This window comes from Oryctolagus cuniculus, chromosome 9 (assembly GCF_051225735.1).
Source record: "Oryctolagus cuniculus isolate XC-2025 breed Fujian yellow rabbit chromosome 9, ASM5122573v1, whole genome shotgun sequence".
In the NCBI taxonomy this organism is placed as follows: Eukaryota; Metazoa; Chordata; class Mammalia; order Lagomorpha; family Leporidae; genus Oryctolagus; species Oryctolagus cuniculus.
Window position 1 is genome coordinate 20,800,330 of NC_142875.1, and position 26,232 is coordinate 20,826,561.

At 38.4% G+C, this 26,232-nt stretch overlaps 1 protein-coding gene across 1 annotated transcript in view; it reads right to left on the reverse strand.

The window, feature by feature from the left end:
• Window positions 1-26,232, reverse strand: part of GPC5 (glypican 5) — a 1,597,736-nt gene that overhangs the window by 1,204,354 nt on the left and 367,150 nt on the right. The window contains exon 3 of the mRNA XM_017343550.4: window positions 20,591-21,285. Coding sequence (XP_017199039.2) covers window positions 20,591-21,285 — 695 coding nt within the window. The remainder of the gene's footprint in view (window positions 1-20,590; window positions 21,286-26,232) is intronic.

A 26,232-nucleotide genomic window follows, 5' to 3' on the forward strand; every position in this document is an offset into this window, starting at 1 on the left:
TTTCATCTTCAACATCTCATTCACTCTTAAAACAAGTTATCCTTTTATAATCTGGTCATTTTGTGAGGAATGCTTTGTCTTCATTAACTTTTTATAAAACATCGCTGATTTCACCATTCTTCCACTCAAGCTTCCCCATAAATTTGCTGTTTATTCTTGCTTCAAGTTTTAGCAGATTATGTGTTGCTTTAATAGAAGCTATTTTAAAACCGATGTCTTATCTTTCTGAGTGTCTCAAACTAGATCTTGGTCATACATATTATAACAACTTAGAACAAGTTTGTTTTGGTGCAAAAAATGAAATAGATGTTCTTTCATAATACACATTTTACATAAACTGAAGAACACTTTTATGAGCATCTCATCATTTAATTTTCTCAATCTCATAATTGTACATAAAAACCCTTGCATATCAATTGATGGAGTTTTAATTTATTGTCTATGATGGTTGCATAATCTGTCATTGTGTGGTTCCATTCCAATTTATTCAATATCACTCCATTGTTGAATATTCACTTATTTCCAGTGTTATAAGTAAATGATGCTACAAATAAAAAAACATTGTATTTCATCTGTGAATACTACCCATGACTTTATTTTACTATAATAGAGTCCCCAGAATTTAATTCTATTGAACCTCAGGGAAGCTGGAAAGAAAGGAGTAAGGGAAGATATTGGTGAAAGAATAAAGAATTATATGGGAATCAGAGTCTTAATCATCATAGTAAGGGGATGTATCAAGTCTACCAAAATGAGGCTACAATGGAGATTTCACTGGAAATACCAGTGACAATGTAGATTCAATGAGGCAGAGTGGGGAGTTGGGGTAACTGAATAAGATTAGACCAAGACACATCTGCCATCCAAGCCAGACATAAGGGTAGGTGATATGAAGCAGAAATTCCAAATGAATATATTTGAGCATACCTAGGTTACATGATAAACAGACATCAAAAGTGGAAATTTAGTGAGTGGTAAACTACGTATCAAGAATTAGTCCTAGGTTTCTAGGTAGATTCTCTAATCTGGGAGATACCAAAGAGGAACCAGGTTTGGGAGACAAAATCCTGAATTCACTTGTGGATTTCTTCATTTTAGACAATCTTCAGGATATTCACAGAAAAAACATTAAGAACAAAAATGTATAGGCAGGCCTGCTGTTCAAAGGTGCTTGTGGATACATGTAAATAAGGTAATAACTGAATCTTAGAAGTCAACTGCTACCATGCTGGTATGACAACGGTCTCTGTAACGAAGCTCGAAGCTCGGAATAAACTGCATTGTATGTCCCAGAAATCTGAAATCTACGGAAGTGGAGCAGTGAGAATAAAAGAAGGGAGAAAAGATATTACTGTTAACTACATTCTGCCTTACACTAGGCACTGTGGGAAATAATCAAAACTGAGAAAGCTGGAAACATAACAGGTATCATCTTCATCTGAAAAAGCCTATCAAGATATTAAACAAAGCGATTTAAGCAGGGGGAGGGGATACTTTCTTTTTTCAGATTATTCCTAAATTAAAATAACTTTTAGTTGTTTTTATTTAAAAACCTTCTTGCTTGTAGATTAATATAAATGCATGTTTTTTATTTGTATTTGCATTATTTTATCTCTTAATCTCTTTCTGTCATCAATTTTAAGATTTTTAACTTACTAATATACAAGGTTAGTAAATTTCAAAAAGTTCAGGTAAAAATTAAATTTATTTTGGTGCAAAACCATTTTGAATTCCTTGCATATTTTTCATAATAAGCATTTTCTATAAACTTTTGAAGACATTTCTAATTAGGGGACATCTGATACTCATTTTTCTAAAGCTAATCACCTGAACCCATGGGGCAGAACCCATACTAAAGTCACAGGAAGCCAGGTAGTGGGGTAGTGAGTTTCTTTTTTATCTGCTGTGTTGGGTCTTAGCAGAATTATGACTATGATATGGATTTCAACTGTATAAACTATTTTATTTGTTGTTCAAGTGATGAACATTTCACACTTTATTTGTTTTTTTTTTTATTATTTTTTTTTGACAGGTAGAGTTATAGATGGTGAGAGAGAGAGACAGAGAGAAAGGTCTTCCTTCCATTAGTTCATTTCCCAAATGGCCACTACGGCCAGCACTGTGCTAATCCGAAACCAGGATCCAGGGGCTTCTTCCTGGTCTCCCACGTGGGTGCATGGGCCCAAACACTTGGGCCATCCTCCACTGCCTTCTCGGGCCACAGCAGAAAGCTGGACTGGAAGAAGAGCAGCTGAGACTAGAACCCAGTACCCATATGGGATGCCAGCACCACAGGTGGAGGATTAACCAAGTGAACATTGGCGCCAGCCCCAATATCACACTTTATTATATATTATGAATTTTTAAAATATTTATAAAGTCTTCATATATTCATCCAAGTTAGCAAGGGATATCAATTGCCCCAACCTGGAAATTTTAAATTGATCTTGATGTATGCTCTGATATAGAGAGCTTATCCTAATGTTATCCTTATAACTATTATAACTTTCAATTTTCATGGCAAACAAGTTAAACAAAAATAGCAGTAAGTTAGAAGAATACAGTCTAAACAAAGATACTGGTTTCAAATTTTTTTTTGTCTCTTTATAGAAATACACAACAGTTAGAAGGATCAAAAGAATGTTTACGCTTATTTTCACATTGTTTCACCTGGGAAAAATATAATCCAACCAAATGTATTGTGGATTTTTCAAAAGAACTTAATTTCTGTGCCGTGTTCCCAGAACCATGGTAGCTTTTCAGGTGACTGATCCCTCCTGATGCTGAGGAAGATTAGGCTGCCAATAGCCTGAATAAACTTGAAGCTACCTGGCTAGATCCCAGGCTACATGGCCTTCAACTTCCTCCAAAAATAATTCGCTATAGCTGAAGCCTAAAGTGAAGCCCAGAAATTAAGTGACTTCTTCAGAAAATCATGAAACATACCCCTGAACAGCACTTTTCACAGTGTTTTTAGCAGAAAATCCACAAGGTTTTCAGGCAAAATAAAATAAGAAATAAGCTATTGTGAATTGTGCTGCAATAAACAGTAGGGTGCAGACCGCTTTTTTGTTTGCCAATTTAAATTCCTTTGGGTAAATTCCAAGGAGTGGGATGGCTGGGTCGAACAGTAGGGTTATCTTCAGGTTTCTGAGGAATCTCCAGACTGACTTCCATAGTGATTGACCAGTTTGCATTCCCAACAACAGTGGGTTAGTGTCCCTTTTTCCCCACATCCTTACCAGCATCTGTTGTTGTTAGATTTCTGCATGTGAGTGATTCTAACCTGGGTGAGGTGAAACCTCATTGTGGTTTTGATTTGCATTTCCCTGATTGCTAATGACCTTGAACATTTTTTCATGTGCCTGTTGGCCATTTGGATTTCCTCTTTTGAAAAATGTCTATTGAGGTCTTTGGCCCATCTTTTAAGTGGGTTGTTTGTTTTGTTTTTGTGGAGTTTCTTGATCTCTTTGTAGATTCTGGTTATTAACCCTTTATCTGTTGCATAGTTTGCAAATATTTTTTCCCATTCTGTTGGTTGTCTCTTCACTCTCCTGACTGTTTCTTTTGCAGTACAGAAACTTCTCAATTTGATGCAATCCCAATAGTTGATTTTGGCTTTGACTGCCTGTGCCTCCCGGGTCTTTTCCAGAAATTCTTTGCCTGTGCCAATATCTTGCAGGGTTTCTCCAATGTTCTCTAGTAACATGATGGTGTCAGGTCGTAGATTTAGGTCTTTAATCCATGTTGAGTGGATTTTTGTGTAAGGTGTAAGGTAGGGGTCTTGCTTCATGATTCTGCACGTGGAAATCCAATTTTCCCAGCACCATTTATTGAATAGACTGTCCTTGCTCCAGGAATTAGTTTTAGATCCTTGATCAAATATATGTTGGATGTAGATGTTTGGGTTGATTTCTGGTGTTTCAGTTCTGTTCCATTGGTCTATCCATCTGTTTCTGTACCAGTACCATGCTGTTTTGATTACAACTGCCCTGTAGTATGTCCTGAAATCTGGTATTGTGATGCCTCCGGCTTTGTTTTTGTTGTACAAGATTGCTTTAGCTATTCGAGGTCTCTTGTGCCTCCATATAAATTTCAGCACCATTTTTTCCAGATCTGAGAAGAAGGTCTTCGGTATCTTGATTGGTATTGCATTGAATCTGTAAATTGCTTTTGGGAGAATGGACATTTTGATGATATTGATTCTTCCAATCCATGAGCATGGAAGATTTTTCCATTTCTTGGTATCCTCTTCTATTTCTTTCTTTAAGGTTTATTGCAGCTCAATTCACAATAGCTAAGACCTGGAACCAACCTAAATGCCCATCAACGGTAGACTGGATAAAGAAATTATGGGATATGTACTCTTTAGAATACTATACCGCAGTAAGAAACAACGAAATCCAGTCATTTGCAACAAAATGGAGGAATCTGGAACACATCATGCTGAGTGAAATAAGCCAGTCCCAAAGGGACAAATACCATATGTTCTCCCTGATCGGTGACAACTGACTGAACACCAAAAAGGAAACCTGTTGAAGTGAAATGGACACTATGGGAAACAGTGACTTGATCAGCATAGCCCAGACTGTTAATGAACAACTTAATACATTATCCCTCTTAGTAGTTTTTTTATCTGTTCTACTTAATATGACTGGCTTAATTCTGTAATTAATACACAGTTATTCTTAAGTGTTGAAAAATAACTGAAATGTGATCCCTGTTAAACATAAGAGTGGGAATAAGAGAGGGAAGAGATGTATAATTTGGGACATGCTCAAGCTGACCTGCCCCAAATGGTAGAGTTAGAAACATACCAGGGGATTCCAATTCAATCCCATCAAGGTGGCATGTACCAATGCCATCTCACTATTCCAAGTGATCAATTTCAGTTCACAATTGATCATAATGAAAGGACTAAGAGTCAAAGGGAGCACATAAACAAGTCTAGTACCTGCTAACACTAACTGATAGAATAAATAAAGGGGAGAGTGATCCAACATGGGAAGTGAGATACTCAGCAGACTCATAGAATGGCAGAGGTCCTAAATAGCACTCTGGCCTCAGAATCAGCCCTAAAGGCATTCCGATCTGGCTGAAAAGCCCATGAGAGTATTTTAGGCATGGAAAGCCAAGACACTCTGGCAAAAGATCTCTGTGAGTGAGATCCCAGTGGAAAGAACAGGTCTTCAAAGAAGGAGGCACCTTTCTCTGAAGGGAGGAGAGAACCTCCACTTTGACTATGACCTTGTCTAAACAAGATAAGAGTCGGAGAACTCAGAGGGCTTCCATAGCCTTGGAAACTCATGACTGGAGCATAGGGAGATTACTGATGCCATAGACAGGAGTGTCAATTGGTAAAGTCAACAACAGGAGTCACTGTGCACTTACTCCTCATGTAGGATCTCTGTCCTTAATGTGCTGTGCATTGAGATTTAATGCTATAACGAGTACTCAAACAATATATTTCACTTTATGTTTCTGTGTGGGTGCAAACTGTTGAAATCTTAATGCATACTAAACTGATCTTCTGTAAAAAAAAAAAAAGAAATTATCAATTCCCAATTTGACTCTCACTGGGATTAAACATGACAATAGGTCTGCTCTGATTTCATCATCATTTAAAAAAAAATCATCTATTATTTTTCACTTTATGTTTCTGTGTGGGAGCAAACTGTTGAAATCCTTACTTAATGTATACTAAGCTGATCTTCTGTATATTAAGATAATCGAAAATGAATCTTGATGTGAATGGAAGGGGAGAGGGAGTGGGAAAGGGGAGGGTTGTGGGTGGGAGGGACGGTATGGGGGGGAAGACATTGTAATCCATAAAGTTGTACTTTGGAAATTTATATTCATTAAATAAAAGTTAAAAAAAATAAGAAATAAGCAAAATCTGGGCGTCTTGGTTAAATATGAAATACACTATTTACTACAGTTAGAGGGCATTTTAAATCGGTCTTATTAAAGCTTTTGACATACAGTCTGAATGGAAACAGCCTGCAATACCGTCTAGGAGATCAATACTGCCTGTACTTCTTCATCAAAACTTAAGATTATGCAACACTTTTTGCAAAAAATACCCTCTGAGATCTAAAAGAATACTAATGAATGGATAAAAGGCAGCTTTCAAAATTCCTCATGTGTTCGTTGGGGATTCTGTAAATGAGAAATAGGCTTGTAGAATCTAAATGTTGACATGAAGGCTCTAGCCTGGGCAGCTGATTGCCCTAGAATCCAACTAATATGTGAAATGGAGAAGCCCAATGCCTAATGTTTGCATTCCTGGGCTGAGAACTGGAAGAAGGGAAGTACAGTCTAAGATCATTCCCTACACTACTTGGAGTAGATTTATATGTATCTCTATCAAGATTTGTTTTAATGTTTATTATTTTTCTTTTGCCTTTATTTCCAGTAACCTAATTTGATAAATGGGATTTCTGACTGGGCTTAAGATAAAGGCAGATATAATATTAATAGTGCCAAAGTATATATCTACACAAAGTTTAAATGGAAATATTCTGTGCGTTCATTAAAAGAATCATAGATTATCACAGTTGTCTTGCTGTGCTCTCATGAGAGATATAAAATGTTAGTAATTTAAGATTCAATGAAAAATGGTAAATGCCTGAAATTAAAATCTATTTCAGTGCATTAAATCAAGAAGTTTTTTTTACTGCTGAGTTTGAGGTCACTTTAGTTCCACAAATATTGCCAGATACTTTAATAGGCACTAGGGATAAACAGAAGAGAAAGAATCCTGCGAATCTTGAACAAGCTTCCAGCTTTATTGTTCAGACAGACATAGGAGAAGAATATTCAATACCACATGGAGTTGAATGGAATGAGGAAAGTACTACAGGTATTTTAATAGGTCTGAAATACGCATGCAATGGAGGGAAAGTCAGGAAAATTGATCTGAGACTGATGTGAAAAGGCGTGGGTTTGCTATATGGAGCACATCTATACCATTCTAAGGGTTTTTTTTTTTTTTGGAATAAATTTGGAAGCAATTTTTTGGATAAATTTTTGGATTTGGAAAATTTGGAAGCAATTCCCATAGTCAGGAATACAAGATTGAGGTCAGATTTATTCAGTTGATTAACAGATATTCACAGAGGAATTCATATGTCAACATGTAGACTGTATGGAATGTTGATTACTAGAGGCTGGGAGAGATGGGAAGAATAAAGTTTTTTGGGGATTAAAAATAGGGTAAGTTGGGTGTCATTCAGTAATTGTGACAAAGATACTAATGTAAGCTGTTAACAGATGAAATGGGATAAGAGGTATATGGGATCTCTGAATTACTATCCACCATTTTTGTTTTGTAAATTTAAAACTATTATGAAATTGAATGCTAAAAACAGAGAGACAGAGAGAGATTGAATATGGTGGAGAGAACAACACATAGTCCCTGCCCTCCTGTTACTACAATTTAGTATAAAATATAAACACATAATAAATAACTGCATATATGCTGAAAGTAGTAAAGAAAAAGTTACAGTGTTTACGGCATACATTACAAAGTTACCTGACATTTTCTACAGAAGTCAAGGCCACTCCCCATAGCAGAATCTGAATGGCATCAGATAACATTGAGGAATGATCAGGAGAGTCCATTCATTCAGAAAAGCATAATCAACAAGAGCCAATAGAGGACTGCATGCTCAGGAGCCAAGTGAATTTCAGCAGGATTGGAGGAAAGAACTCCGCAAGTGGAGCTGAGTTTGTACAAAGAACTAAAGGCCAAAATAAAGGCTTTAACATCTTAGAGCAAGATCAACATGGAGATATTAAATTATTTTGGGCACTTCATATTTTATTTTCTGAGAAGATTACTCTGACTTTTGTATGGAGAATAGATAAAAAAAAATGCTAAAGGGATCTAAGAAACATGAGTTTGTCTGTTCTAAGTTCCCACAGTGCTGATGTTTGTCCAGTTGCTCTACACCCAATGTCCAGCCACACATCATGCAATGCAAGCACTCAGTATACATCAGCTGAATGCTTGGATGAGTGAATGAGATTACCCTTCTATTTATTTTTTATCTGACCCCCAAAAAACTTTCAAATAACAGAAGTAGCTTTTCAAGGTCTGAAAGTTTACCATCTGTGGGGAAAACAAAACCTTTAATATATGGAGAGAACTTTTTCTCTGAAGGACCTTGTAGCATTAAAGATAAAATGTTTCTAAAAACATATTTAATGTGTCATTGTGGATGACAAGTGAAAAGACATATTGTTCCTCTGAGTTCCCCAAGCCTCAAGAAAATATGCCAACAAAAGGGAACAAACTTATAAATAGAAATTATTCACTGGAATACATTGCTTTTCCATTATCATGAGTCAATTTTCAAAATTATACATTGTAACTTTTTATAATAGCTTGATTGTTAAATAATTCATGTCATAAAATTCACCCTCTTGAAATGTGCAATTCAGTTCTTTTTACTATATTCACATTTCTACAACCATCACCACCATCCAATTCTCTATTTTTATCACCCACCAAAAAAATAATGTATCTGCCTGCTTCCTTAACTCCTGGTACCATTAATCCACTTTCTGTCTCAATTTATTTACTATTCTGGACTTTCTGCATAAAGAGAATCATATAATACATAGTCTATGGCACTGACTTCATTCATGTAGTATGTGTTAAAATCATTCATTGTGAGGCCATTAGACAGGTATTTCCAGCCTTCCTGTTTCTAAATAAGCAAACTAAAACGGAAGTTTCATATCTTAGGAAAATGAACCTTTATGCCTACTCAGTCAGAAATGCTCAAATAGTCTCTAACTTAAAGGCCACTGTTTTTTTTTTTCCTAAGTATTTTAATTCTATAAAAACAGTGTGAAAGTCTTCTCCCTTGAATCCTTCAATGGAGCCCTAATGGCTTGCAATCTGGAGCTGCCCAATTCATTAGTACTGCCTGCTCAAATATACTCTTTAAAGTTTTTAGGAGCCTAAGTTTATCTTTTTACATGTTTCAAAGTCTAATCATATTATACCATGCAGCAGTGCTTCATTCCTTATTTTGCCAAAAATTTTCCATTGTATGGTTATTCTTTTATGTATCCATCCATCTGTTGATAACATTCAGGTTGTTTCCAATTGGCTATAATGAATAATACTTGATCATCCATATATAAGGTTTTGTGCACACACGTGTTACAATTTCTTATATATGTACATTGGCATGGAATTTCTGTGCCATATGGTAACTTTGGATTTAACATTTTGAGGAACTGCCAAACTGTTTTCTAAAGTGGCTGTACCATTTTATACTCTCTCCAGCAGTTATGAGTGTTCAAATTTATTCACCAGCTTCACCAACACCTGTTAATATCTGTTATTTTTTTTTATGCTAGCGATCCTACAGGGTATGCCATGGTATCTCACCGTCCCATTGTGGTTTGCCTTTACATGTTCCTAAAGGGTCGTGACATTGACATCTTTTCAAACGCATATCCACCACTTGTAGTTCTTCGTTGTAGAATGTCTATTTAAAATCCACCTAGGCTGGTGCCGTGGCTCACTTGGCTAAACCTCCACCTGTGGCGCTGGCACCCCGGGTTCCAGTCCCAGTTGGGGCACCAGGTATTAGTCCCAGTTGCTCCTCTTCCAGTCCAGCTCCCTGCTGTGGCCCGGGAAGGCAGTGGAGGATGGCCCAAGTGCTTGGGTTCCTGCACCCACATGGGAGACCAGGAGGAAGCACCTGGCTCCTGACTTCGGATTGGCACAGCACAGGCCATAGCGACCACTTGGGGAGTGAACCAACGGAAGGAAGACCTTCTTCTCCATCTCTCTCTCACTGTCTATAACTCTCTGTCTCTCTCTCTTACTGTCTAACTCTGCCTCTCAAAAATAAATAAATTCACCCAGGGCCAGTGTGTGGCTCACTTGGTTAATCTTCCGCCTGTGGCGCTGGCATTCCATATGGGCACCAGGTTCTAGTCTTGGTTGCTCCTCTTCCAGTCCAGCTCTGCTGTGGCCCGGGAAGGCAGTGGAGGATGGCCCAAGTGCTTGGGCCCTTGCACCCGTATGGAAGACCAGGAAGAAGCCCCTGGCTCTTGGCTTCAGATCAGCACAGTGCCAGCCGTAGCGGCCACTTGGGGAGTGAACCAACAGAGGGAAGACCTTTCTCTCTGTCTCTCTCTCTCTCTGTCTATAACTCTACCTGTCAAACAAAAAAAAAAAATTTAAAAGTCCACCTAGTTTTTTTATTTTTATTTTTAAACTTTTATTTATTGAATATAAATTCCAAAGTACAGCTTATGGAGTACAATGGCTTCCCCCCCCCATAACTTCCCTCCCACGTGCAACCCTCCCCTTTCCCGCTCCCTCTCCCCTTCCATTCACATCAAGATTCATTTTCAATTTTCTTTATATACAGAAGATCAGTTTAGTACATACTAAGTAAAGATTTCAACAGTTTGCACCCACATAGAAACACAAAGTGAAGAATACTGTTTGAGTACTAGATATAGCATTAAATCACACCTAGTTTTTAATAGGTTATTTTTTAATTGATGAGTTGTAAGAATTGTCCAATTAGTTCCTCCATTAAAACATTAACAGGGCATTTATTACACATAAATGGCAGGGGTGTCCTCTGACTTTAATGCAAACATTTTGATTGATTCCATTATTTTCTGAAAAATTATTTAATATTTCTAAAGTGTTTTCTGTATCCTTTTTTTTGTAAATTTTTATATTTATTTCTATGATGTTTCTACTTTAATTCATGACTACACGTATTTTGCTTCTGTTTGGCAAATTCCAAAATTAAGTAAATATTCTTTTTAAAATTTATTTGTCTATTTATTTGAAAGGCACAATGGCAGAAAGAGAGAGATAAACAGAAAGATCTTCTATCTGTTGGTGCATATTCCAACTGTCCTTAGCTGCTAGGACTGGGTGAGTTTGAAACTGGGAGCCAGCAACTCCATCCTGGTTAGCAGGAACACAACTACTTGGACCCTCATCTGCTGCCTTTTCTGGCACATTAGGAGGAAGATGAATGGGAGCACAGAGATCCTAGACTACAACCAGCACTCTGATATGAGATGCAGTCATGCTATATGGAGATTTAGTCTCTTGCTGTGCCACAACACCCATCCCAGATAGTCTTTCTTGAATGCATGCTTCATTATTAAAAACAAACCTCTAGTTTGTATGCTTTTTTGTTTTTATTTTTTATTTTTTTTAACTTTTATTTAATGAATATAAATTTCCAAAACAGCTTATGGATTACAATGGCTTCCCCCCCCCATAGCGTCCCTCCCACCCACAACCCTCCCCTTTCCCACTCCCTCTCCCCTTCCATTCACATCAAGATTCATTTTCGATTATCTTAATATACAGAAGATCAGTTTAGCATACATTAAGTAAAGATTTCAACAGTTTGCTCCCACACAGAAACATAAAGTGAAAAATACTGTTTGAGTACTAGTTATAGCATTAAATCTCAATGTACAGCACATTAAGGACAAAGATCCTACATGAGGAGTAAGTGCACAGTGACTCCTGTTGTTGACTTAACAAATTGACACTCTTGTTTATGGCCTCAGTAATCACCCTAGGCTCTTGTCATGAGCTACCAAGGCTATGGAAGCCCCCTGAGTTCACCGACTCTGATCATATTTAGACAAGGCCATGGTCAAAGTGGAACTTCTCTCCTCCCTTCAGAGAAAGGTAGCTACTTCTTTGATGACCTGTTCTTTCCACTGGGATCTCACTCGCAGAGATCTTTCATTTAGGTCCTCTTCCCCTCTTTCTGTTTCTCTTTCTATCACTCTGCTTTTTAAATAAATAAATAAATTTTTTTTTTAAAAAGAATTCTTATTTTGTAGATGAGAAAACTGTAAGGAAGAAAACAGATAACTAATCTAATCTAAACAGCTTATACATAACAAAATCAGGTAGCAACAGTTGCTATTTAGTGCTGAAGGACCCTTCTTCTGGTCAACAACATGCAAAGCAAATTAGTGACACAGATTCTCACATTGCAAATGTTATACATCAAGCCAACATTTGGTGAATTGGTACTTACACAGCACATGTGAATTTGAGACAAGAATAATGACACTAAAGAACTCGCAATGAAGTCAACCTTTCCCCCCATAAGAATGCAAGGTAAATGCATCCAAACACCAATGGTTTTAGCCCTGAAAATTTCTCTCCATATTGAAAGACGCCTCTTAATCTTTGTTAACTTCATCTTACTTGACTAAGGTCAAGTACAACATATTCCCTATACACTTGTTCAAAATCACCTCTTCTTATTTTTAACTTAGCACAAATACATCATCCTAGTAATCCCAGAAACTAGCTCTGGCTTCCAACCCAGATATACACATGCTATGCTCTTCTATTGTCTTAGTCTGTATCTTCTAACTCTATGGTACAAATGTGGGGCTGGAGACCCATTGGTTATCATATATTATGAAATCAAGTGATTTAGGTAAAATAAACTTTCAAATAAAAATCCAAGTATTTGAGTTTCTAACTCCTCCAAACAACAGAAAAACTCCATCTATTATAAGCAATGAATTTTCTAGTGAAAATTTTGTCATTCTGTTAGCTCAAATAATATTTTTAATATTTTAAGAAAATATTTACCATGCTGTAGAAGCAATGGAACATAGTTTGTGCATTTGCCTAAACAATGTAGGATACTAATTTTAATTGTTTATTTTTATAAAAAGTATAGCTGATGGCCAGCACCGCGGCTCACTAGGCTAATCGTCTGCCTGTGGCGCCAGCACCCCGGGGTTCCAGTTCTGGCTGGGGCATCGGATTCTGTCTCAATTGCTCCTCTTCCAGTCTAGCTCTCTGCTGTGGCCCGGGAAGGCAGTGGAGGATGGCTCAAGTGCTTGGGCCCTGCACCTGCATGGGAGACCATGAGGAAGCACCTGGCTCCTGGCTTCAGATCGGCACAGTACCCCAGCCTTAGCCGCCATTTGGGGGTGAACCATCGGAAAGAAAACCTTTCTCTCTCTCTCTCTCTCTTTCTCTCACTGTATAACTCTGCCTGTCAAAAAAAAAAAGAGTATAGCTGAAAGAGTTAAAACATAAAATAAATCCATTATTTTTATTTTCTACAGATTCATATAAATGTTGATGTATGCAGAGGTAATGCAATTCTTAACATCTAATTAAAGTAAATTACTATATAAAATTTACCTTGAATTTAATTTTTATAGGATTTATGGTTCTAAAGTGAATCATATGGTAATTCTTAACTAATTTGGATGCAACCAGCTAAATCTATACCAACATTGCATAGCAAAAAGAAGTGAAAAAGAGATTATCTGTAAGAAAAAATAGAGCTGGATGTTTCTTATTGAAAATTATGCTTCTGATCCCATTACATAGTTCAGAAACACCCTTTTGTCTCTAAAGTTATGTAGAATCAATATTCTCCTGAGTCTCCTAGCAGCATCTGTTCTTGTGTCCATCCTCATGTCTGTATTCCTTTTCATAAATTAATGTACTAAATTATGGCAATAACACACTAATTCAATCAATAGCAAATAAAATTTCAAATATATCTTTTTTTTTTTTTTTTGACAGGCAGAGTGGACGGTGAGAGAGAGAGACAGAGAGAAAGGTCTTCCTTTGCCGTTAGTTCACCCTCCAATGGCCGCTGCAGCCGGCGCACCACACTGATCCAATGGCAGGAGCCAGGTGCTTATCCTGGTCTCCCATGGGGTGCAGGGCCCAAGGACTTGGGCCATCCTCCACTGCACTCCCTGGCCACAGCAGAGAGCTGGCCTGGAAGAGGGGCAACTGGGACAGAATCCAGCGCCCCGACAGGGACTAGAACCCGGTGTGCCAGCACCGCAAGGCGGAGGATTAGCCTAGTGAGCCGCGGCGCCGGCCCAAATATATCTTTTTCTTTATTTAAAAGGTAGAGTTATAGACAGTGAGAGAGAGATACAGAGACAAAGATCTTCCTTCCATTGGTTCACTCCCCTAAAGCCGCTACGGCCGACGCTGCGCTGATCCCAAGCCAGGAGCCAGGAGCTTCTTCCTGATCTCCCCTGCCGGTGCAGGGCCCAAGCACTTGGGTCATCCTCCACTGCCCTCCTGGGCCATAGCAGAGAGCTGGACTGGAAGAGGGGCAGCTGGGACTAAAACCCAGCGCCCATATGGGATGCCGGCACCACAGGCGGAAGATTAACCAAGTGAGCCACGGCACCGGTCCCAACAAATCTATCTCTTTTTTTTTAAAGATTTATTTTATTTATTTGAAAGACAGAGTTACAGAGAAAGGTAGAGCCAGAGAGAGAGGTCTTCCATCCACTGGTTCACTCCTCAAATGACTGCAACGGCCAGAGCTGAGCTGATCCGAAGCCAGGAGCCAGGAGCTTCTTCCAGGTCTCCCACGTGGCTACAGGGTCTCAAGGACTTAGGCCATCTTCTATTGCTTCTTCCCCAGATCACAGCAGACAGCTGGATTGGAAGCGGAGCAGCCAGGACTTGAATTGGTGCACAACTGGGATGTCAGCATTGCAGGCCGGGGCTTTAACCCACTACACCGCAGCACCAGCCCCCAAATATATCATTTTTATGTATAAAATATGTAAATGTTTATTAACAAGGTTACATATATATATATTTACATATCAACAAAAATATACACACATTCATACACGAGGTTAACTTGAAAAGTTCATAGAAAATGGAATTACAATGTAAGTTTATTTTGGTGCAAATTTTTTAAAATACATTTGTACTTTTTTCATAACATGCATTTTCCATGAACTTTAAGACCTTCAGAATTTCTTATTCAAGAAAAAAAATCATACAATTTGTTAGGGGTGCAGCAGGACTTGTCTCCCCAAAACGCATGCAAGATGTTTAAACTCTGATGTCTTAATATTAATGGTTGATGGATTAAAGGTGGAGATTTGAATTAATTGTGGTGGGTAGGAAGTGGATCCAGATGGTGATCTTCGGTGTCATACCCTCAGTGGGTAATCCTCATGAGGTTACTTTTATTTGCGTTCAAATTCAGCCCATCTATTCTGTGTTTTCCTGGCTCACCATGTGATCCTCCCTCCACACCCACCATGACTCGCAAATGCAGACACCACACTATGGGACCAAACCCTAAACCATAACCTCCAAATTAAAAGCTGAAAAAAAAAATTTTTTTCCTTCCCAAGAAGCTATTCTTAGGAATTTTACTTAAAGTAGCACAAAGCAGACTAATAAACAATTGTTTGGTGATATCAAAGGATCATTTAACACTTTGTAGCTTTACATCACTAATAGTTTCCTGAGATCTATACTTCAGAGAAAAGGGTAATGATTTGGGTAGCATTTAATGTACCAAAGAAATCAATGAGGTATTTATAAATAATACAATAATAATTAGCAGGTTTAAATATTTACCGTGAAGGAGATGTTAATCTAAATGTGGAAGTTCATTTTATTCTCAAAATAACTGTGTGATAAGCTTTGTTATTGCCATATTCAACCACAGTGACTGATGCAATCAGAAGTTAAATGATCAATAGCCCAAATTCACAACTAATCAATATTAAAGGCAGATGATGAAATCCAGTCTGAAACTACTGCCTATGCTTTTAATCTCTACTCTTCTGGCACTCTGCTTTAGCTTCATTATATTAGACTTTGTCTTAACACATGGAATGATTATGAAATTAAAAAACTGTCTCGGGGCCTGTGCTGTGGCACAGCAGGTTAAAGCTCTAGCCAGCAGAGCCAACACCCCACTTGGGCACCAGTTCGAGTCCTGGCTGCTCCTCTTGCAATCCAGCTCTCTGATATGGCCTGGGAAAGCAGTAGAAGATGGCCATAAGAGGGAGAGACCCAGAAGTTCCTAGCTCCTGGCTTCAGATCACCTCAGCTCTGGCTGTTGCAGTCATTTGGGGAGTGAATCAATAGAAAGGAAGATCTCCCTCTCTCTGGCTCTACCTCTCTCTGTAACTCTGTCTTTCAAATAAATAGAAAAAATCTTTAAAAAGAAATGTCTCATAAACCAACTTTCAATTTTTTAAAGGTTTACCAATTATAGGACACTTGTTTTTTTTCTCAGAAAACTGAGCACTATTTTTTCTACCTGAAACTTGTACAACAGAAGTATTATACACCAAAAACTTCTATGGATTTCTTAAAGTAGAAATACAGGTTTACTAAAGACTACTCTTGGATATACTTGATCTCATAGATTGTTTTGAGAATGAGACAAAGTCATTACTTTCTGGCTATCAGGTAATTTATTTTGAATGTGTTAAACTCACTGATGTGTGAACTGCTTATCAAAGCTTGATAAACAGTTTATAAATCACTTTGAATTTGGCAGAAATAAATATTAATGAGTCAGTTTTCAAGGAATTTAAAGTAAGTTTCTTCTTCTTTCCCCATAAGTAAAAAAGAGAATTTCAGTTATTTTATTTAGAAAAGTATCTACAATTTATTAGCAATAGATGTTCCTCAAGATAGCCTTAAAATTATTTATTACACAAAATCAGATTGTTGGATCAAAAAAGACTATTCTTTGAAAATCCATCAAAGAATTCATTTGACGAAAGTTTTGTGTAAGACTGTGTTATGAAACCCAAATCCAATTCTAGTATTTTGATATAATAAAGTAGCTTGTTGCACCAAGATCTGCTCAGAACAAGCTCTAGAATAAGGAAAGAACAAAGTGAGTTCTTCAGGCCCCACATGCCCATTGATGTAGGGTCATAGCAATGTTGTAACACACACACCACCACAGCCTGCCTTTTCGTGCAGGACAAGACATTATCAAAGTTTTTCAGTATCTTCCCCAGGTCACTAAAGGGTAGAAAACTCAAGACTGGAGATCATGCCCGTATGATACATACCTGTATGTTTTTAGTACATGAAATAGGAAAAGTAGATAATTTTCTGTGCTATGTTAAAAATAAAAAGATCCTCCAGCTCTTCAAAATACATAACAAAGAAGATCATAAAAATCTACTTAGGAGAGACTTTGGCCTAATGGTTAAGAAACCTGTGACAGAGAACCTGAGTTTGATACTTAGCTCTGACTCCTGACTACGGATCCTACTAATGCAGACACTAGGGAGTAGTGTTGATGGCGCAAGTGTTCCTTCCTGCAACACAGGAGGTCAGGAGAGAGTTCCTGGCTCCCTGATTAATCCTGGCTCTGTCCTGACAATTGCAAACATTCTGGAGAGTGAAACAGCAGATGGGAGCACTCAATGTTTCACTATATTTTAAATAAAGATTAAAAAAACCTACTCATTTGCATATATTAGAAAGATCAGGTTCTGGGATATTTAACTGTAGATCTCAAATTATCATATCTGGACTTGGTCTTAATATTTTTTATTGCTGTATCTCCTTCTAGAGATATTACATATCATAATATGGACATTCTATTTCCTGTATCTAAATGCTTACTCCCAGTAACTATGAAATACTAGAAACCTCAAAAGTCATTTGTGCCGGCACTGCGGCTCAATAGGCTAATCCTCCACCTGTGGTGCCGGCACACCAGGTTCTAGTCCCGGTCGGGGCACCGGATTCTGTTCCAGTTGCCCCTCTTCCAGGCCGGCTCTCTGCTGTGGCCCGGGAGTGCAGTGGAGGATGGCCCAAGTGCTTGGGCCCTGCACCCCATGGGAGACCAGGAGAAGCACCTGGCTCCTGCCTTCGGATCAGCGTGGTACACCAGCAGCAGCGTGCTGGCCACGGCGGCCATTGGAGGGTGAACTAACGGCAAAGGAAGACCTTTCTCTCTGTCTCTCTCTCTCTCACTGTCCACTCTGCCTGTCAAAAAAAAAAAAAAAAAGTCATTTGTATCTTCTCTTGAGTTGGTTTACTGTGTCCCTTGAAATGGTTCTAATGATATCTAATTTTCCTAAAGGATGAGAGAAAACAAAAAGACCAGGACCATATTCTCTGCTTGTCTCTCATTTTCTCTCTGTCTCTGTAACTCTGCCTTTGAAATAAATAAATAAATTTTGTAAAGGGGCAATAGCATTGTGGCACAGAGAGTTAAGCTACTGCCTGCAATTCTGGCATCCCATATGGGTACTGGTTTGAGTCCTGGCTGCTCCATTTCCAATCCAGCTCCTTGTTATCATGTTTGGGAAAGCAACAGAAGATGGCCCAGGTACTTGGGCCCCTGCCACCTAAGTGGGAGACCCAGAGAAGCTCCTGGTTCCCAGCTTTGGCCTGACATACTCATGACAGTCGCATCCATTTGGGGAGTGAACCAGTACATGGAAGATATCTCTCTGTGTGTCTCATTCTCTTGCTCTTTCTGTAATTCTGCCTCTCAAATAAATAAATAAATCTTACAAAATGACAAGCATTATTGTATGAACTCAGGAACCTTGTTCACCATTAGGGACACTCAGTAGAATGGAACAAGGAGTGTGTGTCAAAATCCAATTCACATTCTACTCCTATCACAGTGGCCCACCCACTTTAAGTGGGTGGTATTTTCACTTTGCATAAATGAACCATATAGGCTCACAGTGACCCTGCAAAAACCTCAGAGTTAGGAAGAGAAAGGAAGGAAGTTGTTAGTCATGCAGCTTTTCAGAACCAATTTCTATCAGGAATACATTAAATGTTTTGGCATATAGAGGTAATGATGAGAATGTTTATTCCTTCAATCAGTGGCACTGGGGAAAACAGTTTTGCTCACATTAAAAAGAATCAGGAAAACCATCAGCAGCATGTCCTGCTCACTGTATTGAAATGAGAATGGTTACTAAGACAGCCTGTGAATAAAGAAAAAAGAAAAAGAAAAGGCCCTACAGAAGAGTGAGAAATAGGAAATCTCACATTCTCCAATTTGATGATTTTGTTTCAAAAACTTCTTAGTCTACCAGGAATAAAACACCATGACACATTTGAAAAAATCATCACACTATCACTGTGACCAATCCTAAAGACTCCTAAAGACACCAAGCTATCAAGTCTTCATGCATACATAACCAATATTTTCTACTTTAAAGCTAAATACCTTCAAAATTCTAACAATAACTACCCATATTTTGAGGGCTAAACACATTACTAGGTGGTTTGCATACATAAAACCCATCTTTCAAAATATAATACCTCAAAAGTTATGTGTTACTATTTCTTTTTGGTCAACGAGAATATTTACGCTCACAAAAGGCTAAGAGACTTGCCTAACTTTATGGATCTCATCACTGCCGATTATAGATTCAAATGTATGCTGTTTCTTACTTTAAATCTGAGCTCTTACAACACTACTGAACTAAATAGCCACTGAGAAGGCTTCGAACTTAGGAGAGAAAGTGGTATTTTAGTGAATCAAAATTTTGATGTAAAATATACAAGATATAATCCCGTTAATCAAATATGTCAACGTATACATTTTCCTATTTTCAAAAGTAAAAATCTGTTATACTGCCCCAACTTGAAAGCACATGGTTACATGTTAATGATTAGAAATGTCATATCTATCTATCTTTCTATGTATCCATTTATTTTTTAACTTTTATTTAATAAACGTAAATTTCCAAAGTACACCTAATGGATTACAATGGCTTCTCCCCCCCACCCCTTAACTTCCCTACCACCTGTAACCTTCCCATCTCCCACACCCTCTCCCAACCATTCGCATCAAGATTCATTTTCAATTATCTTTATATATAGAAGATCAACTTAGTACGTATTAAGTAAAGTTTGCACCCACACAAAACATAAAGTGTAAAATACTGTCTCAGTACTAGTTATAGCATTAATTCACATTGAACAACACATTAAGGACAGAGATCCTACATGAGGAGTAAGTGCACAGTGACTCCTGTTGTTGACTTAACAATAATTTGACACTCTTGTTTATGGCATCAGTAATCTCCCTAGGCTCTTGTCATGAGTTGCCAAGGCTATGGAAGCCTTTTGAGTTCACTGACTCCGATCTTATTTAGACAAGGTCATAGTCAAAGTGGAAGTTCTCTGCTCCCTTCAGAGAAAGGTACCTCCTTCTTTGATGGCCCATTCTTTCCACAGGGATCTCACTCGCAGACATCTTTCACTTACGTCTTTTTTTTTTTTTTTTTGGCAGAGTATCTTGGCTTTCCATGCCTAAAGTACTCTTATGGGCTCTTCAGCCAGATCGAATGTCTTAAGGGCTGATTCTGAGGCCAGAGTGCTGTTTAGGACATCTAACATTCTATGAGTCTGCTGTGTATCCTGCTTCCCATGTTGGACCATTCTCTCCTTTTTAATTCTATCAGTTAGTATTAGCAGACACTAGTCTTGTTTATATGATCCCTTTGACTCTTAGACCTATCATTATGATAAATTGTGAACAGAAATTGATCACTTGGACTAATGAGATGGCATTGAATTGGAATCCCTTGGCACGTTTCTAATTTACCATTTGGGGCAAGTCAAATTGAGCATGTCCCAAATTGTACATCTCCTCCTTCTCTTATTCCTACTCTTATATTTAACAGGGATCACTTTTCTGTTAAATTTAAACACCTAAGAATAATTGTGTGTTAATTACAGAGTATCCATTTATGTTAATCTTTAATTTCTAAGAAATCAGCTGGGAAGTATGGAAAGGCTGCTTACCTGTTCTGATAATTTTTGTCCATTGATGTGAGCCTGCATTATGGCATCATTCACGAGCAAGTGGAAGTTTAGGAGCACATGTTCAATGTCATACGTCCCGTGCATTGCATCTGACAGCTCTTCCAAGGACCGGATGTATGCATGCCAGTGTGGATTAAGCTCTGCCATGTGGGCCAGGCAGCCTCTTACAATATTAAGGCAGTACCCCATGCAAGGCTTACTGAGAGTCAGCCCCTGGCAGTGGGGGCAGTACTGCATCCTCAGGAGGGCTCTGCTGCACTCTTTGGAGAAGCGTAGGTGGTCTGTGGTATTGATGACTTCAATGCCTAGATTGAGTGCCTGCAGAAAGGTGCGGCTGGGCAACAGTGACCTTCCCATCTGCCCCATTACTCTTTTGGGAATACTACCAAACGGACTAACTTCTCGACGAGCCATGCGGATGCATTCTGAGTATTCCAGGGAACTGTCAGTCACATCGGGGTTAATGAGGTGGTTGTAGACCAGAGGAAAAAGACTGTCAAAAAATCTGTTTACAAATTCTTCTGGATTGACATCCACACCAAATAAATAAAGCCCTACATCAGTGAAGAACTCCTGAACTGCAGCAGCAGCCTCTAAGGCCATGTTCCTGTAAGTGTTGCAAAAAAGGATACTGGTATAATTTTCTGCTTGTTTGATGAGAGTTTCAAGGGTTTCTGTAACAAAACAGAGAAAAAGGATGAAAAGACTTTTAGTACACATGTTAAAACTGTTCTGGATAGTTAATGAGTTTAATGCATCAAGCTAACCTAAGGATCTAAATCATAATGCTCAGCCTACTAAAAAATAAGCTTTTCAAAATGATAGCTGGAAACAATGGTCACTATAAACAACACACAAGCTTTATAGAGATATAGTTCCTAGAACCAAAGACTGCTAAACATGCATTAATCATGGCTTGTTGTTTTATTCTATAGTTATCCATATTCCACTAGTGATAGAAAGCTTGTCACTGAGAAATGTTTTTCATATCTGAAGTTCATTATTTATAAACAATGATATTAAATAGTTGTTTCACCCCTGCTTAAGTTTTGTAGCTTTTGCTTTTTTTTTCCTGAATGAAAGCTTATAAATTATGCAACAGTTACTATAGAGAGGCTAATTTTCCAAAGAAAAACATGACGATCCTCAGACTTCTTAACATTTAAACTAAAAAGAAACAAAATCTTTTACTATCAAACTGCCTGTAAATTATCACACCTTGTTAATCATGGGAAAATAAATCCTGCTATTTGATGAAAATGACTGTCCATTGTCATATCATCCTACCTTCAAAGACTTTACTGTGCAATATATTGAATTTACTGTGCAATATATTACTTCTTACTTATATAATTGATGCGTCCAAATCAATTTCTCTTCTTAAAGAACCAAGAATAGGGGTGGGTGTTTGGCACAGTGGTTAAGGTGCATCTTGGAATGTCCACATTCCATATCTAAATGCCTTGCTTCAAGTCTCAGCTCTGCTGGCAATACTATGCAATTTTAGCTTCCTCTAATGGACACTGTAGGAGGCAGCACATGACTTTGGCCTGAGCCAGCCTCAGCTATTGTGGGCATTTGAAGAGTAAACCAGCAGATACGAGATTCTCTCTCTCCCTCTTTTCATTTAAATAAAATAATATAAAATTTTTAAAAGAGAAAGGACTAAGAGTAATATATCTACAACTTAAGGGAGGAAAACTAAAAATGCGAGTTAGAATAATCAGCAAATGCTATTTAAATAAATGATGACAGTGATAAACCAACTTGGATATACTAGTAATTACATTTTATAATTAGCCTAAATAATGATAATGGCTTGTCAATGGATAATTAATCATAAAATATAATAATCTCTCATAGCCCCAATCTTATAGTCATCTTTAGTCAGTTTGTTAAAGACCATACAATAATTTGGTAATAAAATTACTGTTTGAGTTTATTTTTCAAGAAAGATGGAAGAATAGTGGAAAAATAAAATAATAAAAAAACTACTTCTCATGAATTACTCATGAAATAGAACGGTGTCATGAACATGCCTGTATCTTCACAAAGAAAATACATTTTCATAAAAAATACAAATGTCAAAATGTCAAGTATTCTTTTTTAAGATTTATCTGCCAGCGCCGTTGCTCACTAGGCTAATTCTCTGCCTGCAGTGCTGGCACCCCTGGTTCTAGTCCTGGTTGCTCCTCTTCCAGTCCAGCTCTCTGCTGTGGCCCGGGAGGGCAGTGGAGGATGGTCCAAGTGCTTGGTTCACTCCCCAAATGCCTGCAACAGCCAGGGCTATGCACCAAACCAAAACCAGGAGCAGGGAACTCTGTTTGGGTCTCCCACATGAGTGGCAGGGACCCAAGTACTTGGACCATCATCCACTGCCTCCTGGGTGCATCAAAAGGAAGATGGATAGGAAGTACAGAGTAGCCGGAACTAGAACAGCCATTGCAAGAAGGAGGCAGGTAATTCAAGCGGTGGCTTAAAACTCTGAGCCACAACACCAGCCCCATGTCATATATTCTGACTTTGATCTGATGCTGATCCACATTGGGTTCCAGACTTTCATGTGATGTTTCAAGTGTCATCTAACCTCTAGTAAAAGGAAACCACTTTATTATTATTATTATTATTATTATTATTATTATTTTTGGCCAGGCAGAATTAGACACTGAGAGAGAGAGAGAGACAGAGAGAGAGTTATAGACAGTGAGAGAGAGAGACAGAGAAGAAGGTCTTCCTTCTGTTGGTTCACTCCCCTAATGGCCGCTACGGCCAGCACTGCGTCCATCCGAAGCCAGGAGCTGGGTGCTTCCTCCTGGACTCCCATGCAGGTGCAGGGACCATCCTCCACTTGGGCCATCCTCCACTGCCCTCCCAGGACACAGCAGAGAACTGGACTGGAAGAAGAGCAACCAGGACTAGAACCCGGGGTGCCGGCACCGCAGGTGGAGGATTAGCCAAGTGAGCTGTGGTGCCGGCCAGGAAACCACTTTTAAAGGCTTTTTGTAGCTCTACTGCAACACAGAGGTCTATTGGCTATACTGTTAACTAGGCAGAACTCCTGTTATCCATGCATTTCTAGTGCGCTCTAGAGTTTAAACCACATATTAATAAATGAAATAAATGAAAATGGAATAGTAACTGAAGGCACCAATTGAGACTATCAGCTCTGCCCAGTAAGAGTCTTAGTACTGTTTCCCCCTAACTGACCAGATCATCTGAGCACCAAGAAGAATGAACAGGTTACCAGGCCTCTGAACTAATTCTAACCTAGGTCTGTGTTGGTCCACAAATATGTGTAACAAACAGCCAGATGATTCTTTCGAGCTGACCAGTTTTTGAAATATTGCAGTTGCAATATTAATGAACAACTTAATACATTATCCCTCTTAGTAGTTTTTTTGTCTGTTCTACTTAATATGACTGGTTTAGATCTGTAATTGATGCACAGTTATTCTTAAGTGTTGAAAATTAACTGAAATGTGATCCCTGTTGAACATGGGAGTGGGAATGGGAGAGGGAAGAGATGTATAATTTGGGACATGCTCAGGCTGACTTGCCCCAAGTGGTGGAGTTGGAAGCATACCAGGGGATTCCAATTCAATCCCATCGAGGTGGCATGTACCAATGCCATCTCACTGTTCCAGGTGATCAGTTTCAGTTCACAGTTGGTCATGGTGGAGGGACTGGGAGTCAAAGGGAGCACATAGACAAGTCTAGTACCTGCTAACGCTAACCGATGGAGTAAATAAAGGGGAGAGTGATCCAACATGGGAAGTGAGATACTCAGCAGACTCATAGAATGGCAGATGTCCTAAATAGCACTCTGGCCTCAGAATCAGCCCTAAAGGCATTTGGAGCTGGCTGAAAAGCTCATGAGAGTATTTCAGGCATGGAAAGCCAAGACACTCTGGCAAAAGATCTCTGCGAGTGAGATCCCAGTGGAAAGAACAGGTCTTCAAAGAAGGAGGTACCTTTCTCTGAAGGGAGGAGAGAACCTCCACTTTGACTATGACCTTGTCTAAACAAGATAAGAGTCAGAGAACTCAGAGGGCTCCCATAGCCTTGGAAACTCATGACTGGAGCATAGGGAGATTACTGATGCCATAGACAGGAGTGTCAATTGGTAAAGTCAACAACAGGAGTCACTGTGCACTTACTCCTCATGTAGGATCTCTATCCTTAATGTGCTGTACATTGAGATTTAATGCTATAACGAGTACTCAAACAATATATTTCACTTTGTGTTTCTATGGGGGTGCAAACTGTTGAAATCCTTACTTAATGCATACTAAACTGATCCTCTGTAAAAAAAAAAAAAAAAGAAATTATCAATTCCCAACTTGACTCTCACTGGGATTAAACATGACAATAGGTCTGCTCTGATTTCATCATCATTTAAAAAAATCATCTATTATTTTTCACTTTATGTTTCTGTGTGGGAGCAAACTGTTGAAATCCATACTTAATGTATACTAAGCTGATCTTCTGTATATTAAGATAATCGAAAATGAATCTTGATGTGAATGGAAGGGGAGAGGGAGTGGGAAAGGGGAGGGTTGTGGGTGGGAGGGACGGTATGGGGGGGAAGCCATTGTAATCCATAAGTCGTACTTTGGAAAATTATATGCATTAAATAAAAGTTTAAAAAAAATCAAAAAAAAAAAGAAAAAGAAATATTGCAGTTGCAAATAAGTACAAAATGTTCTCTCTATCCCTCTATAGTGGTTCTGCAAGCAATACACCAAAACAGTCTAATACCCCAAGCTGCATTCTCAGTCACTTACTCTGCTTTCACAGATCCACAAGATTAAGTGTGCAAACAGAACTGAACCATTGTGGATTGAACTAAAATAAAACTTCTAAGCATATATTTTTTTCATAAGATAGGCATATTTTTCTCACTATGTTATGTGTGGTTATTAATTGGGAGAAGTAGATCACAAATGATTTTATTTACTAGTAGTGATTGAAAAGCAATATTTACAAATCATTTAAGATAAAATTATAGATTTAAAGATCCCTTATATCAGGCATCCATATATGCTCTCCAAAGGTTTTTTTTTTTTTTAGGATTTATTATTTGAAAGAGAAAATGAGAAACAGAGAAAGGGGAGAGAGATTTTCCATCTGCTGGTCCCAATCGGCCAGCTATTGGCCAAGCAGGAGCCAGGAGCCAGGAACTAATCCAGGTCTCTTGTGGGGATGGCTGGGGGCCAAGTACTTGGGCCGTCTTCTATTTTTTTTCCAGGTACATTGGCAGGGAGCTGGATTAGAAGTGAAGCAGCTGGGACTCAAATTAGCACACCCACATTGGATGCTACCATTACAGGCCTGGCTCAACCAGCTGCACAGTAAGCTGGCTGCTCTACCAGAGTTTCTAAAGTATGTGCGACAGATAAGTTCATATAACTGCTGTATTAATCTGAGTGCAATACAAACAACTCACCTAATTCCTATATACTCTAAGTGATATTCCAACATGCAATTTTTAAATAAAAACAAAATTTTACCCTATTAATAAAAAATAAGACCCATCTATTTGCTGCCTAAGAAAAACACCTCACAAAGATACTCAAAGACTGAAAGTGAAAGGATGGATAAAGATATTCCATGCTAATGGA